Source organism: Gasterosteus aculeatus, chromosome 14 (genome assembly GCF_964276395.1).
Source record: "Gasterosteus aculeatus chromosome 14, fGasAcu3.hap1.1, whole genome shotgun sequence".
In the NCBI taxonomy this organism is placed as follows: Eukaryota; Metazoa; Chordata; class Actinopteri; order Perciformes; family Gasterosteidae; genus Gasterosteus; species Gasterosteus aculeatus.
This window is the reverse complement of record NC_135702.1, coordinates 15,344,774-15,363,335: the sequence shown is the minus strand read 5'-3', so window position 1 is coordinate 15,363,335 and position 18,562 is coordinate 15,344,774. Positions and strand designations below refer to the sequence as shown.

General features: G+C 41.5%; 1 protein-coding gene across 1 annotated transcript; it reads left to right on the top strand.

Moving 5' to 3' along the window:
- The first annotated feature begins 7,227 nt into the window (after positions 1-7,227).
- On the top strand, positions 7,228-14,026 carry reep5 (receptor accessory protein 5). Its single transcript, XM_040198085.2, has 5 exons — positions 7,228-7,494; positions 7,815-7,908; positions 9,467-9,605; positions 12,253-12,421; positions 13,819-14,026. The coding sequence occupies exons 1-5, from the start codon at positions 7,377-7,379 to the stop codon at positions 13,866-13,868; spliced, it is 570 nt and encodes a 189-aa protein (XP_040054019.1). The 5' UTR covers positions 7,228-7,376; the 3' UTR covers positions 13,869-14,026.
- Positions 14,027-18,562: the final 4,536 nt, after the last annotated feature.

Genomic DNA, 18,562 nt, shown 5'->3' with positions numbered 1-18,562 from the left:
GCGGGCAACACCGAAAACTGCCGTAAATTGTCAGAAATTGATGTGGGCCTCCCTTGGCAGTTGTCCCCCCATGACCCCTCTCCTCATAATTCTACGGGAGGCTTTGACATGTAAATGAAAATGCTGTGAGCTATACAAATGCAAATCAGGGTCGCAGAGGGAGTTTTAGCCCAGGTGACATTTTTTTAAAAGGTAAGAAAATCTCTGGTACAAATAGATCAGGCTCAGTAGCCTAATTATAGACTCTTACATTTTAGCTTGAATTGATTTATTTAATTAAAATATGCTAGATTACTGTTTACGTCATTAGCAATGGCAAATGTTATGTAAAAAAGATACACAAAATAACTTTAAAAAATGAGTTTTAATCAAGGTAAAATGAGCATTCCATGCAAACAACATTTGAATCAGAATGAGGGGTCTGCAGAGATCACAGTCTCCTAGAGCTCAACTACAGTGCATAGTGGCAGGACTACAGTGACCTTTTCTTTGGTCTTATTTAAATGCACAGAGGATGTATTAACCACACATCTTCTAGCAATGCGCTCAACTGGCAGAAATGATGCTGGGTATGACGTATCTGTTCCCTGCAAGCCCCAAACTTCTATTGGCTTTCCATAAAAATGTCTGTCCGGGTGGGGATGAAGCCAGGAAACTTGTGCAAGAACATGTTTAAATGCTGTACCCTTTGACACAACATTAACAACTGTAAACTGCTTTATAATGGCTGGTCGTAGTTCTGCTAGAGGGTCAAGGACGGGTTGTGGTAGGGCAGCCGCCGTGTTGAATCCTCCATTTCCTTTTGGTTAGATGCCCTTGACAACACCCATCTTTTACACTCTACCCTCATGCACATCCTACACTACTGATAATACTGACGTTCACATCCCATCTGTAATGTTTGTTGATTTTTCGTTGTCTTATGTTAAATAAAGAAGATGTTAAACCTCTTGAAACAGTGCAGCTCCAATCCTGTCATGGCCCAAAGAGCCAGGTTGTGACAGTGTTATCAGCATCAGATGAATAGAGTACTTTTCAGCAGCTTTCGCTACATCATCAATATAAATGGAGAACAAAATAGGGCCTAAGATGGAGCCTTGAGGCACACCTTTCATTAATTGTTATTTAGCTGACGCTTTTATCCAAAGCGACAATAAGTGCATTCAACCAGAGGGATAAAAACTCAAGAAACAAGAAAGTTCAATTTCATCAAAAAAGCCAATTTACAATTTGCTATAAGTGGCATTATAAGTACAGTTGAAGTGCTACAATTAGTCTTTTAGTCGAGGTTGAATCTGAAGAGGTGTGTCTTTAGTTTGCAGTGGAAGATCCCAGATAGCAAAAATCATCCGTCCCATTGTTGGGCCACATGATTGCGTTTCTTCTGGCCCAGTATACGCACGGATCCTCGGCCCGAAACTGGCCAATATACAGCATGACTGACAGATGAAACATAAGTGGGCTGGCTGCTTTTAAACATACTGTAAAATACTGCGGCCCAGTTCTGGCCCACATACTGCAACATCGCAACCTTAAACTAAGCTGGCCCAGCTCTGGCACAAATACTGAGATCCTGATATCCAGGCCCAGACCTGGCCTATGTACTGCATGATGGGTTGTCTTGTTGCCATGGAGACTTAAACACCAATCCACTTTTATTCCACAGGTTAATTTTGCATTTTTCATTATGTTTCTTACAAGCTGAAACGTGATACTTGTTTTTTCTGTCAATTAATAATACAATTTTGCTGAGCTGCAGTTTTTAAATGCTAAAATATTGTGTTTTAAAATATAAAGAAAATATAGAAATACCCAGTATCATGTTTTACCTTTTCACAAAGGCAGACTAAAGAAAAAACAAAAACCCATTGAGGAACAGAGAATCTTTTATATTACAAAGTTTAATCCAACATTGATTCAGATTTTGCAGTCTATTATAATATATTTTACACTCTTGAATTTGTAATATTTTATTGCATTAATCAACGTTGTTCATGGAGCTACAAGGACTTTGGCTCGCCGTCTTCTGCCCCCTTCTCGATCCGCTGCAGCCGTAGCCAGCTCTTCATAAACATTTCCACCTCACGTTCAGAAGCCCTCGAAGTCAGTGGGTTCTTTCTTACAGCAGCTGATGTGGGAAAAAAAGTTTCCAAACACATTAAAGTTTCTGTTGGTACAAACAAATAGAATGAGGTGAAATTCTATTTGAACTATGAGGAGCATTTACCGATTACAGCCTTCTTCAGTTGTAGGGAAGCCATGAATATTTTCCCATTTACTCCTCTCCAATTGGTCTCCGTGCGACGGTGTTTGATATTGTCATTGGCCGCCACACTGTATCCTTTACATCCACTTCCGCCGATCAGGCTGAGGTGGTTTATCTAAAGAAAGAAAAGATTATGTATATGTGTGCCTCTTGTCAGAAAAAAACCCTCATTCACTCATACGCCAGTTTTGATTGAAAGTCAGATTCCTGAAGTTGGCTTTCAAGATTTGAGGCCATGCTGGTCCCTTACTGGCAGGAGACCCTCATCCATTTCAAATTGAGAGTTTTCTGGCATGTAGAATTTTTAGGATGTGCGTTTGCTGCTCGAGAATCATCTCCTGCTTGGTGAGCATGTCCCGCATTAATGCTGAAAAAGAAATATGTAAAATATGACATCCACAAGAATTAAAAGTTGATGACTTTGGGGGTTTTTAGGTGATGAATTACATAATTTGGTTCTCATTCCTATAACAGAATGAAGCCATTTCATATAAAGGAGAGTTCAACTCTGTGTTTTAGGGATTTAGGTTGTTTTCACACCTAAATGTTTTATGTCCATTCAAGTGTATATTTGATAATGACAACGTTTGTATATGCTTTACACAAAGGTGTGTGTAAATTGACCATTGAACCAAATGTGTTCATTTTTAAAAAGATGAGGGAGGTGTCCCCTCCCCCCCTTTTTGTCCCCTTTCCTCCCAAACAAATGTTTTCTTTTTTAAACAGCGATGTACCACCACTAATAAATACATTCAGTATAAACTCAAAATTACATAAATGCTCTAGCACTTACAGGTTGTAGTTTCAAATAGGGCCTCATAACTCCAGGATGGCACAGGCTGAGGCCATGGATGAAAAAAAACGCTTTTAGCCAAACATAAATACTGAGTTACGGTAAGTTCAGCATCTACTGCCAGTCATTTGCATATTTACAGTGTAGAGTTAGGTTACGTTTATCACTTCAGTGACTTAAACAAAGACATGTTCATTAGGAAAAGAAAATCCTTTGAAATCACGTTGAAACAGAAAATGTAACTGAATTATTTAACACATTGCAACTCTCTTACAGTCAGCTCTTGCAGGTGTCTTGCTGCAGATGCCACTTTGTGAACTGTCTTGTGGCCTTCGGGTGAATGAATGTCCTTGTTTCTGGGGGAACTGGACAGCTTATGTTAACAGGACAGAGATAAATCAGAATTAACAAGAGTGCATTGCTGACAGAATACAAAACATTTTGACCACTGTTTGGATTCTTATAACTGTTATTTATATTTTTCTATATATATTTATATATCCAAGTGCATTAAAAGTTGAATTATCCGTCTCTACATGTTTTTGTTAACATTTTAGTCACAATGTGAGATATACAACAAATTCTCTTACTGTCACCAACTCTTGATGCAGGCGTCTCGTGGAAGCTCCCATTATTTTGTGGCCTTAGCAGGGTCCATGAATTGGATTTTATTGGAGGTACCTGGACAGCTTAAATAGACAGATGTAACTTTAAACCATTGTTTTATTTTACCTGATCCCCGCAACCTGCACGACTCCTCTATCTGCTATAAGTAGGCTACAACTGACTCCAAATAAAAGCTAAAAGCTGTTGTAACACAACTTGTCATTCAAAACAAATCCTACATTTATGTAAAATTAGACAGAATTGAATTTTTTTTTAAATATTTAAGTCAACTTGCAGGTACCTGGAGGTGAATCTTGTGGCCTTTGATTTTCAGGATTTTGTGGCTCCTGAAAAGCTTTAGTTCACATGACAAACATGTTGAGGATGTTATAAAATAATGTCATAAGGAAAATAAAGATGGCCATATTTTGTCAATTAAAACATTAATCAAGACACGTGTTGAATAAACACTTACATTCAGCCGCCCCAAAGCCTTTGTTCAGCTCCTCTTGACTCCCACGAAAGACTCCCTCGTCATTGTTCAGCCCGTCTTGACTCCCACGAAAGACTCCCTCGTCATTGTTCAGCTCGTCTTGACTCCCACAAAAGACTCCCTAGCCTTACTTCAGCTCGTCTTCATACGGCGAGGCTATGCAAAGGCTGAAGCTAACGCTTCACTCAACCTCTAGTTAAATACTCCCTCGTTAGTGGAAGTCAAAACAGAGTTAGATCGGGTCAAACCTAGCAAAGTTAGGAGAGCACACAAGCAGTTAACTTAATAGCAGAGTCTACAACAACAACAACAACTGGCACAAAAGAAACGGCAAGAGCTAGAGCAAACTAGCAATCAAGTTAACTTCAAACAGAGAGAACTGGCAGTAAAAACGGCAAGAGCTAAAGCAATCAAATTAACTTAAAACACTAGAATAAACACATTTAGCAGACTAGCTTGGTTGAAAGAAAAGATACAGATTTCAGGTTGCCTGGATGTCTGATGGCCTTGTAGTCGAGATGCCCTGGTCAGAATAGGTTGATAACCTTAAACAAAAAGAATCAAAGGCTTTCCACAATAGTAATTTATCATTTAACACCATTCTTTATCACATTAAGTAAATACACAAGCAAATAAAATTCAAAGAAGTATTTCCATTACTTTCTTCATGTTGCTTGTACGCGGCTAACTGAATTACCGGATAATTTTCAGGATAAGAGCCCGTAGATTAGGCTTTTGGGTTCCCCGAAGCAGGTTTGGCTAAATCACCATAGCAACACATCGAAAAACTTCAACCTGCTCCAGCGCAGGTTCATTTGAGCCGGCTTGATTAGTTAGCGCGGATCAGCCTTTGAGGAACTGAGATAGCCAGATGTCAATCATCTCGTTAATTTGAGCTGGATAATGGGACATTTTATCAACAGGGCCCTGGTCAGACAAGATATGATTTTAGTCAATTAGTGGTTTATGTACCACTTTCTCTATGACTTTGGCCAGACAGAGCAAAATGGAATTATGCCTGTAGCAATTCGGTTCAGAGCTCCTTTAAAGAGCTACTGGCTGAAAATTCTTCTTTGAAACAACAGATTTTAGCTTTCCTGATTGCCTGTGTTGTTTGGTTCTGTAGGATATTAGAAATAAATTGACGACCCGGTTCATAAAATTAATAAAAATGCATATAGTGTACACCAGAATAGAGCCATGATTCTGAAACTATGTAATCTATAAAGTAATGACAATATTGGAAAACCACTGTAATTCTGCAACTGTAATAGAATAATACCAATGCAGTTATGATTGTATTTGATGTAATGTAATCAACTGGAATGCATGCATGTAATACTTGCAACTGATATTGACTAAGGGCCATTCAAAATCCGAGTTACATTGAACTCACCAGAAGACCACTCCCAGAGGTGTGGACACTAACTTTCACACCTTTTAGCATTGTTATAAATACCTGTAGGAACCATTGTTCTCGAGTTCGCTGGTGGAGACAACAGACGGGCACTAGGGATGGTCAAAAGGACTGACCTGGGGCCTGTTGGTTGCTGAGACCAGCGGCTCCTCAGCTGAGACGTTCTTTTTACCACAACACCATCTCTATATGATATCTACTTACTAGGAAAGTTGTAGACTGTTTTAATTGCTTTAAATATGATTTTTTTATCTGTTGGTTTTGTTGGCGTATCTGTGTTTATATGCTAAATGTGTAGGTTTTACTGTAACGTGTCTTTGAGTAGCCTACCATGTAAAGCACTACATAAATAAAATGTATTATAATTTAGCCTACTTTGCCTTAAAAGGGAGCAGAGGGAATTAATGTTCCTCTGGTCCTGTGTTTGGGTGAACATTTCCAGAGATGAACAACATGAGAATGATTAAAAAACATCTGAGGACAGTGCTAAAATGTTGCATATGGTTATCTTTCATTGACGGTTTGGTCAAAATGAAAGAGGAGGAGCTGTGAAACTGCTGCAATAACATGTAAGAGTACAAAGCTTTGTTACACACCAAGTAGGAAGTCCAAAAATCTGTAAACCATTAGGATGAAATGTCACCGGTTGATAAACTAAAGTCCAATGTACCTACACCGTTGATGGTAGTCTCCTGTGGGTACCTGCTAGAAAGGCAGGTTGTATGAGCTGATATGATCCAGAAAATAGAAATGATTGTGAACCGAAAAGCCAGAAAGGAATTAAGTGGATGAAACATGAACCAATAGGTCAGGTTGAAGCGGGCCAGGCTCCAGCTAGCAGAGGAGGCTAGACTGTAGTAGATTCGGTTTGAGAATCGTCACACCTCTCCTGGGGCCTCCCTTAAACGAACTACTGTACAGATTTCTATAAACATATCTCTTTAGCTTGTCATGTTCTACTTTGTTAAGGTGAGTCTGCTGCAGATATATAATTTGGGCTCTATCCTTCTTCAGTTTTGTCATAACCCCATCCCTCTTCTTGGGGGTATTCAATCCATTAACATTAAGTGACACCAGTCTAACAGTTGTACCCATCTATTCCTAGATCAATAACCCTATTAAGCTTATTAATTGCCAGATGTGGGACAAAAAAACAATATTAAGATCGGTTTGACTACAATGTCTATGTTCACTCCTCCGTGGAGCAGAAAACCGGTACGCTTTAAGGTCCAGCGACATTTACTGCTTGTACATTCCACGAGTGCGGACTGAATTGGGGGAAAAAGCATTCAGTTTTGCCGCCCCATCAACATAGAACAATCTCCAGGCTGAACTGAAATTGCCTCAACTTGTATCTTTTAATGTTTTCCGACGTCTCCAAATGGACAGACAACAAAAATCTATTGAACGGTGCCTCTGCTTTTGACCATATTATCTTTGTATTTTAGTTTTTAACTTAATTTGTATTTTGGTTTTACTCATGTCATGTATATGTATTTTATGGCTGTTAAAATACACTATTTTAATGTATTTTAATTTTATGGCTGCTGCTTTCTTGGCCAGGTCGCCCTTGAAAATGAGATCTCGATCTCAATGGGACTTTTACCTGGTTAAATAAAGGTTAAATAAAAAAATAAATGTCGAGAATAAAATGGAGCTGGTGCTTTTATTTTGATGTTTGCGGTCGGAGGCTACATTGTACTTCCGCTCTGTCTGACTTGAACGCCCTGAGAGCGGAGATGTGTTCAGGTTGCAACGTTGTCACAGTTTGACCAGCGTCTTAGAAGCAGGAAGTGCAGCCATGGCGCAGGGACTGAGGGAAAGGTTCGAAAAGTTCCTTCGTCAGAAGAACCTCATGACGGACATTCTCGAAAAAATCGAGACCAAGACCGGAGTGAGCAGGACGTACATCGCTCTTGGTAAGTGCGATAGTAGCAGGGGGGACAGACAGGGGAGGGACGAGGACAGCGCATGGCGGGGCGCTGCCTCCTGTCATCCTGTAGCCAGACACGGGGGAGGCTGCGAAGCCCGGGCTGTGTGGAGCAGTGACCGGAGAGGCTGTGGTAAGAAGCCCGGGGTGAGTGGGGCAGAGACGGGAGAGGCTGTGGTAAGAAGCCCGGGCTGTGTGGGGCACAGACGGGAGGGCCTGTGCTATGAAGCCCTGGGTGAGTGGAGCAGTGACGGGAGAGGCTGTGGTAAGAAGCAGTGACGTAACATCTGCGGTGTGCTTTCTCTGCAGCTGTCGTCGGGATCATTGCAGTGTACTTGGTCGTCGGCTACGGAGCGTCCCTCCTGTGTAACCTCATCGGGTTCCTTTATCCAGCCTACATATCGTGAGTGTATTATTCTTAGAGCAAAGGAGGCGCCTGAGCAGCAACCGCGCCCAACACACACATGCGCACGCGCGCACACTCAAACATCATCGATGGAAACCGTTTAAATTATTTGTCTCTGTGTTGTGTACTAGTGCCACTAGTGCCAACAACTCACTTTCTTTTTTATTTGCAAGCAAAAAAGAAAAGGGGAAATCAATATAAAAAAATGATTTTATTTATATATATATATATATATATATATATATATATATATATATATATATATATATATAAATAAATTATCCAAAATGTGGAGGGCAGCGGAGACGTAGCTACATTAGCACCTTGATGACCAACATTTCCTCCCAGTATGTTGGTGTTTGTCAGCATTGGTTGTTGGACTTTTAAAGCTGCTCTAGGAAAACAGCAGGATGTGTGTGACTGAAACAAACACACCTTTATACTGAGAAGAAATACTTTTGAGAAAGATTTCTACTGCAAACAAACGTCAAGGTCAAATGAACAGCTTAATAATGTTAATAGAAAGACAATAAGGGGCCTCGTTGGTGGTGGATACACAGATTAAATCCATCCACATGACTGAGCAACAGTTAGAGCGGGTGACGTATTTTAAAATATCCATAAAGATGATTTTTGGTATGTGGAACAAACATGACTTTCAACAAGAAGACCAGTGTTGTTCACGTCAACTGTTCATAAATGTGATTATGTTGGGTTTTTTATCAAACCCAACTGATGATGGTTTTGTTGCTTAAATGAGACTTAAAGTCCAAACAAAACGGCATCCCAAATAAAAAAGTAGTGCAGAGGGACACAAAAAAAAAAACAAATAGTACATGAAACTAGTGACTATTTGAGGAACCGCTGTGAGACTTGTCCATGCCGCTCAATACATGTATGTCAAACTGGGCTGGTGTATTACCGGGGCCCCACTGAGTACTGTATGTGGACAGTAAAAATGTTCAACATCATTTCCCTTTTGAATAAACAGTGAGATTTTTGGGGAGGCCAAGCAACACGTCCCGCTCCATACGTGTACAATTTTTTATGTTTCATGATTGTGAAAGTTGCTGATTGTGTTTTGGTGTTTGACCTTTTAGCCATTTTTATCCATGGCTTGCTCTCTCTAAATGCTGCGTTCAAACCAAAACGCTTTAACTGGTTGTTATTCTCACCGTAAAGGGTGCGTGGACAGTTACTATTTCCACTGTTTTAGAAATTACACAAACGTCGGAACCACAAACACCTTCGTGGTTGGTTTATTTGGCTCATTCGTACCGCTCGTTGAAGAATTGAGTCGTTTGCAACCTTTGCATGCATGCATGGAATTTACCCGCTCAAATGATTCGCTTTGCTTTTGGTGTGAACCAGCGTAAAGTGACGCTTTGGGTTAGAGGCGACGTATGAGCGTATGAGTGATGTCAGGACACCAACCGACTACTCTGCCATTCAGGTCATTTTGATGACTTTAGAGAGAGACTGGAATGCGAGAGAAAAACAGACAGGAAAATGAACAGAGGAGTAATGTTAACTTTATATATCTTTTCTCTTCCAGGATTAAGGCCATTGAAAGTGCTACCAAGGATGACGATACTAAATGGCTGACTTACTGGGTGGTTTATGGACTCTTCAGTGTGGCAGAGTTTTTTGCTGATCTCTTCCTCTCCTGGTTCCCATTCTACTACATCGGAAAGGTAATCCAGCCGTCTCTGTTGTGCTTGCTTAATTTTTAAAATCAATGTTTTGTGTTGAAAAGTTGATTCCTTCATAAAACTAAGAATAAGCTGACTTGATATCTTACCAGTGAGCCAGAAGCTGCAGTGTGCGTCCTGTCCCAGGCATATTCTTTACTTGGTGACAGTATGACCTCTGATTGGCCCTAAACTGCCTGGGATTTATTTACCGGGATATTCTTAACCTCATGTCATTCATCATGCCTGAACCCAACTAACAAATTCAACCATCAGGTATAACCACCAGCCACAGAAACCTGCAGGGGAGAGAAAGCACAACAAAAAATTCAGGAAAGAAGCCTGTAACATTAGTTTATCATGACAGTAATGCTAATGTTACCAATAATAATAGCATGATACAGGCATGAAAATCCCTCACCTTTTGGCGAAATTTGCCGTTTTGAAACCAAAACAGGTGACCTACGTCAATCGTGTAGATTCGATGAATTTTTTTTGGGGGGGGGGTATTCATATATAGTGAACTGCGAACAGGTGCGCGTGTCAGAAGGGATCGTGAGATTCAGTGAATTGCGAACAGGGTGAGTGATGGTTTTAATATTTTCTGAGTTATATCCAAGTTAAGTTACCCAGGAGCTTTGTTGACATAGACTTAGCTAACGTTAGCTACAGCTTGATGAATTGAGCCATTTAACACAGCAGGAGAGAACGCGACGTTGGCCAGCTAGCTAAAGCTCCGGTGGAAAACGATTAGCTAACGCTACCGTTTTTGAGGAGGTAGATTTTGAGGTGAGGGGACTGACGAGGCAGAAGGTAAAGTGGTCCACCGTTCTATCAATAAGCAGACCTGCCAACCTGTTACACATTTGACTTCAAACTACGATGAACGAATCATTGACCCGAAGACACGGTCGGGAGGTGAATTTATCTTACCCCCCCGTCAACAAATGACTCGAAGAAATCGCTGGGACAAAACCAGTTGAAAACCCCTACCCGAGAGGGGTAATATCCTTCTCACCTTTTTCACCCTTGACCCGTTTTCATGCCTGATGATAGTAATAGCAGCAACAGGTGTAAGCAGGGCGATGGCAGGACCAGGGTACAGATAGAACCATGATCCATGGTAATCTGTGAGCAAATGTGGCACAAGTCTTTACCTGAATAATATGTCCTCTGGTATGTGTTGACAGGAGGATTACTTTCAGACTACGAGGCCTTTTCACCAATTGGCTCTTCATCTTGTAAAGAGACTTGAGGTTTATTAAATGAGTTTCTGTTTGGACCTGGACCTAACTCCAGATGGAGTGAATGTACCACACTGTATGACTAAGCAGTACTCCACCCAATTCACCCCTCAGTATGAGTATCAGCAGCCTCTTGCTATGAATTCCTCTTTATTTCTTACTTATTTCTAGCTTGTCATGTGTTTGTATTATGGCCGTCACCATGAACACGTTCATTTATGCAATTAATGTGGCCATGGTTAATGCGTTAAATATTTGAACGCAGTTAACGCAACTTTGTTTACTTTCACTCTTCCGGAAGTAAACAAAATTGCATTTGAAGTAAAACAAACAGAGGCACAAGATACAGCAGAGAACTTTGCAGAGGAATTGCTCCACATGTCAAACAGAAGGGGGGTGAGCTATGCTAAGCTAGCCTAACGTTACCCTGCGCGGCACACAGTCTGCAGAGGACCACCACGGTGTGACTAAACACAGCCGTCCAATGATGGAGAGACACACACACACACACACAGCAGGAAGAGGTGCTAGTTCAACATGTTCCACATGGTGGAATTCTGCCTCCAAGATGATCAAATGTGTGTAGTTTTGTGTTTTAAAATAACATAAACAATTCGACCACAGTGTCTTAAATACACGCTTTCTAAAGTGATTACTCGTAAGATTTACATCTTACATTCATTAACAACAACATTGAATCCAAAATGTTCAATAATCGCAATCAATGAATTTCAAATTGTGCAATTAATTAGTGATTTTTTTCTATCGATTGCCCTAGTTTGTATATTTACCCATCCTGTTAACACTCAAAGGGATTTTTGAAACAATGTGTCATGTGCTAAAAAATGGATAAAGAACAGGTCCCTGGAGACTCAACACAAGCGTCTCTCATCTCTCTGTTGTCCAGATGCTCTCTTTGTTGTTTCTATGTATACGTAGATACAAGATACGGCTTATGAGGTACCCTGCAGAGTGGCTAGTACTGTGCTGACCAGTATGAATGACCCAAATAACCTGATATGGAGAGGGCAGAAAATAGCAGCCACAGCTTTGGGTTGAGTGCCTCTGCACATGAAGGCATGGAATCCCAAAGAGTTCAATGTACTTCACCAGTGATTCTAGTCTACATATTAGGGGAAATATTGTGCTGTAAACTTCAACACATTTGTTTGGCAATAGTAGTTAAAAGTTGGGCTGCTTTGCAGATTGTCAATCTTAATAAAATATTGAATTCAGCTAATAAACTAATCTTGTATTAAGTCATATTTATGGTTGAGTATGTAAAGTAGATTACCAGCTGCAACATTAGTCATTAACTCATCAATGCAGGAATAACCAGAGCGTTGCTGTAGCTCAGTGGGTCCTTGAGCAGACATTCATGATAGAACTTTTTCCTTTTTCCTCAGTGTGCCTTCTTGGTTTGGTGCATGGCTCCGATGTCCTCCAACGGATCAATCCAGATTTATACCCGCATCATTCGACCCTTTTTCCTGAGGAATGAAACCAGGATTGATGATGCGGTGAAGACACTCCAGGATAAGGCATCAGAAGCTGCTGACAAGATCAAAGATGAGGGTGAGTATTGTTGGTATTGTTTACATTACATTACATGTCATTTAGCGGACACTTTTATCCAAAGCGACGTACAATAACTGCATTCAACCATAGGGTACAAACTAAGGAGAACTAGAAACAAGAAAGTGCAATTTCCTCAAATAAGCCAATTTACAATTTGCTATAGATGAGTGACGTTACAAGTACAATTTAAGTGCTACAATTTGTTAGTCTTTAGTCGAAGTAGAGTCTGGAGAGGTGTGTCTTTAGTTTGCGGTGGAAGATGTGAAGGCTCTCTGCGGTCCTGGTGTCTTCAGAGAGCTCGTTCCACCATTTCGGCGCAAGGACAGCAAAGAGTCGTGATCTAGTCGAGTGTTTTGCTCTCAGTGTTTACTGTAGAGAAGAAGAGAACATCAACAAAGAAAAAGAACGTCTTTTTTTATTTATCTTTTAGAAAATGGAGAAAAATCATTATATATCAGCCATATATACTTTATTTGAAGACACTATTTGAAGTTGAAAGCAAATGCAGGCGGAGGGCTCAATTTTGGCACTTTTCATGTTGTGTATGTTGCAAATGTTCTTGTTCTGGAGGTGCAACCAGTCATAAAAGTCACAGACTGGTTCAGCCCAAGAGGAAAAAAGGAAACAAATGTGACTTTAAGAAATCCTTCACCATGTTTTTTCCCGCTAGTACTAATTGACTGATGATCGGTATCGGCAGATACAGAACTCGTTGGTGTTTGATTATGGCAGCTGGTCCAGAATATATTTTTTTATTACCACTCTCCAAAAATCCTTTCAACTGCTCTGAAGTTGGTAAACTACTTGAGTAAACTCTAAATGTTAATTGTACTCTTTTTATTTTATTTATAGAGGGGTTTTCCTGTTTTTTAAATACAGAATTCAAATGATTAGAAAATGAAAGTTTGTTCATGAATTAAAATAAATGTAGTCATGAGTGATTTAATGATGTATTATAATCTGTTGCTCATCTCTAGTATTAATTTGTTGTGAAATCTCCTTTAAACAACTGGATCTCTTTTATTCTCTTCTCTTTATTAGAGATGGTCAACACATTTTATAAGATCATGAGAACGTCCTAATTTAGCTACGTTACGTAGCTCTGTATAGCTACACTTATTTTCATTGAACAGGGGCCTTAACACATTACAATGTAACCAAGCTGTGACGTTAGCTGTGCTCTCCTAGCGAGAGTTGTTTAAACCATATTTATTTCACATGGTGATGACATTAAACTGTAATTCCAGGTTTAGCATGTAGATAGCAAATTCTGAATTACTGACCTAGACTTCCAAAAGGAAATCATCTTTATCTAAAATCCATTTTTATTCGAGACAAAATTACATCTTTCTTCTCAAAATATTATTATATTTGTGTGTGTGTTTTGTCCACAGCCAAAAGAGCCACAGCAAACATCATGTTTGAGGAGAAGAAGAGCTCTTAAGGAGGCTTCCTGTCAACAGCGTCACTTTGTTCCTGACAAGACGTTCAAAAACCTTTAAAAATGTTTGTGTTCGGTACATAATCTTCACCCAACCTGTAATAGATATGTCCCTTGCACAGCGATGACCTTATGAACCAAATAAAAACCAACCTGCTGAAGTGGTTTCTTGTGTGCTTCATCAACAACTTTTAAAAAAGGCTAAATACCTGCCGAGAACAATAGTGTGAAAGACATTTTTTCAGGTAGACCGTCTTAAATCTTTATTTAGTACAAAACAAGTAAGGTGATTTACACCTTTTTCCAAGGGGAGCATTTCATACTTTGGAATTTAAGGCATTTTTCATTAAATGCCGTACTGCAAGATTATTTTGACTTTGTAATCATTCACCACACATTTTAGAGCAACCTGTCAACCATACTAAGAGGAGAAAAGAAAGATGACACATAAGCCATTCAATCACTGCAGCACTGTATCGTGTACGTAGTGAGTTAGGGACGTAAGTATTTGGATTGAGTGTGAAGGTCCTGAGAGGCAGTACAGAGACTCGAGTGCAAAACAACAGCAGAGACCAGTGCCCCGTTCCTCGTAAGTGGATAACTGAGATAGCTGGATAATTCTCAGGATAAAATTACGTAAAACTTGAACCTGCTCCGGTTCAGGATCATTTGAGCCAGCTGGATTAGTTTGCCGCTCCCCCGGAAAAAAGGGCGCTCTTTTACTCATTGATGAAGGAGCGATATCAGTTAGATTAACGTTTTATAGTTCAAGATAATAAATGTTGGAAATGTATTAAAAAATTTGACACTTTTCTACATGCTATGTGCGAATGTTCCAAAGTGGCGCCTTTCTGGATAGCGGTTGTATTTAGAAATGTGGCCGTTCCCAGTATCCCCTGGGCTCTGGTTACATTACATTACATGTCATTTAGCGGACGCTTTTATCCAAAGCAACGTACAATAAGTGCATTCAACCATAGAGAGAGGCGGCTCTAGCAGTGTGGAGTTGCTCTGAGACAGCAAGGAGAGCAGTCTCTGTGGAGTGGCCTGCCTTGAAACCTGACTGGTGGGGGTCAAGGAGGTTGTTACAGTGGAGATAAGAGGAGAGTTGATTAAAGATAGCACGTTCAAGGGTTTTGGGCAAAAAGGGAAGAAGAGAGACCGGTCTGTAGTTGTTTTCTTCAGAAGGGTTGAGGGTAGGTTTCTTCAGGAGGGGGTTGACTCTTGCCTCCTTCAGAGAATTGGGAAAACAGCCAGATAACAGAGCGTTGTTGATGAGATAGGTGAGGAACAGAAGAAGGTCAGTTACTGATGCCACCAGGGGTCTGTTTCAAGAAGCGGGTTTAGTGGAAACAGTTTGTTGACCCTGAGATGAGGGAAACTCTGGCTTGTCTGTTTCACAAAGTGAGGTAACTAAAGCTCAGGATCAGTCACCATGGTAACGGAACCTGCAGTGCTGTAGTGGTAAAATTAGAGATGGGTAAACAAAATGGGAATTTTGTGATCATACAGACCGCGATGCGAAGCAACGCAACACAAAGCGTTGCGACTCTGTAAGGCTGTCCTTGCACAGAGGAGCCATGAACCCCAGTACACGTGTTCTGGGGTTCATGGCTCCTCTGTGCTTCTCCTCTCTCTATTCGACCTGGTGTTTCTCCTCTCCCCGTGCTCTCTGCATCATTGCCTGTCCTATCACTGCCTGAAAAAATAAGTTGAATTTAAGAGTTGTGGGGCTGAGAACACCAGTTAAGCAGCCTGTCAATTACACTGACAACATAAGTTAAAGGAACACTCATGTACCTATGTCATCATAAATAGCCTATACAGCATATTTTTTTCACATTGAGAACTGACTTGTTTTCTAGTCTATGTTTACAGTGTATTTCGCTTACAGACTACTCTACAACTTTCATGACTTCAAATAATTGATTAAGCATATAGCCCTATTTAGTGAAGCAACAGTTTTGCTCCCCGCTCACGTTTTCTATGCGAGAGCAGGACATGCGGTCAGGGGAGGCAGAGCCTCACCTGTCATCAAGTAAAAAACTAATATATTTGACCTTGACTGCGAAAATGGAAGATTCTATAGCTAAACTAAAACATTTCACTTAGCATTTCTCTTAGCTATGTCTAACAGTCTTGCACATAATCTGTCGACAATTTTTCAATGAATTAGCCAAATCTGCAGCAATATGCGTGAGGATAATTACTCATTTTATTAGGCCTATTCAGATGGGTCCGGGAAGGCTGGCTTGTTACCTGCATCATCGTATTTGAAAGCACGTTATTAATAGCGTTTGTCCCTGTCTTAATGCGATGTTGTGCGAACCGGTTTGTTGGGGACCACTGGGCTAATCCACAACGTGTATGTGTTTACATACCTCCTGGATCCTGATTGGTGTCGCTGCTGCAGCCGCAAGGCACTGATTGGATGGTCACAATACCATAATACAGCGCAGATGAAAATGATTCAGACTACGGCGTTTATATGTTCAACAATAGGAAACGTAGTCTTAGCTGTTTTAAAATTACACCAAGTTTATTTTGGATTGTTCAAGGAATACAAGGCGCATGAACTTTGAGGTGCGTAAACGCCACTTAGAGGTGGGTAAACGCTATTTAGAGGTCCGTAAACGCTATTTCCAAAATTCCAGAGGTGCGTAAATGACGTTTACGTGCATTTACCCTGGCACAGCCCTGGGAGCCTGTGAACATCACAATCTGGTCGGGAGCAGGTTTTCTTCAATAAACCTGGATTTTCTTTCAGTCTCCTCCCTCTGACAGCAGCCCAGCCAATCACACAGCACAGATCTCTGTTACGTTAAAGACTAAAGTGTTTTCTAGAACATGGCACGTCCTTTTCTGGACGATCCTGTTGATGAAGAAGCGGTTTTACTTCGCAGGGTGTTTAAACACGTCAGGAGAGAATAATGAGGCCCCGATTAGATATATTGTCATTTCCAGATGACTACTTATTTGAACGGTATTGTTTTTCTTCACAGTCCATCAAATATGTACAATATCAATGTCCCAGGTGACGGCGCCAACTAGACAAGACAAGGGCAGAATGTGGGAGGGGCGGCTGGGCGGGGAAACAGGGTCAAACAGCCAGGAAAGAGAGTATGGCTTCACATTCTTAGAGCCTGGGCAATAAGACTGGGAAAAGTTACATTTATTAAAAAAGAGGGCCCACCTGGCTTGACGGGGGATAAGTCTCTTAGCTGTCCTCAGATACTCCAGGTTTTTATGGTCCGTTCAAACCAGGAATGGGTGTTCCTTACCCTCCAGCCAGTGCCGCCACTCCTTCAGGGCTACTTCGACGGCTAGCAGTTCCCGGTCTCCAATATCATAGTTCCTCTCCGCAGGTGAAAGGCTCCGGGAGGGAAAGGCGCAGGAATGCAGCTTGTTGTCCTTCTCGGATCTTTGGGAAAGTATCGCTCCCACTCCCACATCTGAGGCGTCAACCTCCACCACAAACTGCTGATTAGGATTCGGGAGGGTAAGTACCGGGGAAGTGGTGAATGCTTTCTTGAGGTGTTAGAAAGCAGCGTCGGCAGCAGGGTTCCACTGGAACCTGACCACAGAAGAGGTTAGTGCATGCAGCGGGGCTGCTACTGAGCTAAAGTTCCGAATGAATCTCCTATAAAAATTAGCAAAACTTGTTAAGTCCTCTAAGAAAAACTCCCTGGAGTGACGCATCGGACCACCCTGACCGTTGCGCTATGGTTCTGAAGTCAATAGCAAACTCTGCTACGCTGCGGGAACCCTGTCTTAGAGAAAGTAGGCGTGAAGCAACGTCTTTGCCTCTAACTGGGTGATCAAAAACTCTACTCATCTCATCTGAGAAGCACTGATACGAGGAGAGGACAGGAGACTGGCTCTCCCATCCGCTGGTAGCCCAGGCCAACGCCCTCCCAGTCATGGAGCCCATCATGAAGGCAACCGTAGCTCTATCGGTCACATATCTAGAAGGCTGTAGGTTGAAAATTAAGGAACATTGCATCAAAAAAGACTTGTACCCAGGTCTCCATTGTAGCGCGCCGGCACATTTGGCTCCTGGGAGGTTGCAGAGGAGGGGTAGGCGCCTCTGAAGCTGGGGGAGGTGGCTGCGGGCCAACTTGACGGAGCTGCTGTCCAAGCTGGTTCACCTCCGTAGAAAGAGATTGGAGAGACTCCACCATGTCACACCCTGTGAGGCGACAGCATGACGAAGGGAATCGGAGTCCGCTGAGTCCATGTTGGCCAGTTTGTACTGTTACTCCGCTGGGGCAACAAGGGTCTAGACTCAAAAGCAGACTCAAGGCGGAGTAGTCAGAGGCAAAAATAGTCTTTACTTCAGGCAAGGGTTCGGTAGTGTTGTTACCTCCGACCCTCCTGCTTCGAAGCTTGTGTCGAAATATGAACCAGTGCAAGGCGAAGCAAATGTATCGGTGCTTGGTTCATTTGTTGCTGATCACGTGATCAGTGACGTCCGAAGCTTCGTTCCGGCGCACAGTCACATGACCGCTTCGATTTGATTCATATGGGCTCGAAACAGGGTTCGGGCTTGTCGGTTTGATACAGTCAAAGTCAGTGTTGTTGCGAGTAGTAGTAGCAAAGAGCAAATTTACAATGGAACCTGTGGCAAAGAGAGGTCGCTCCGAAATGTGGGAGGACTTCAATTTGATTTCCTCTAACACTGTTGGCAACAGGCAGGC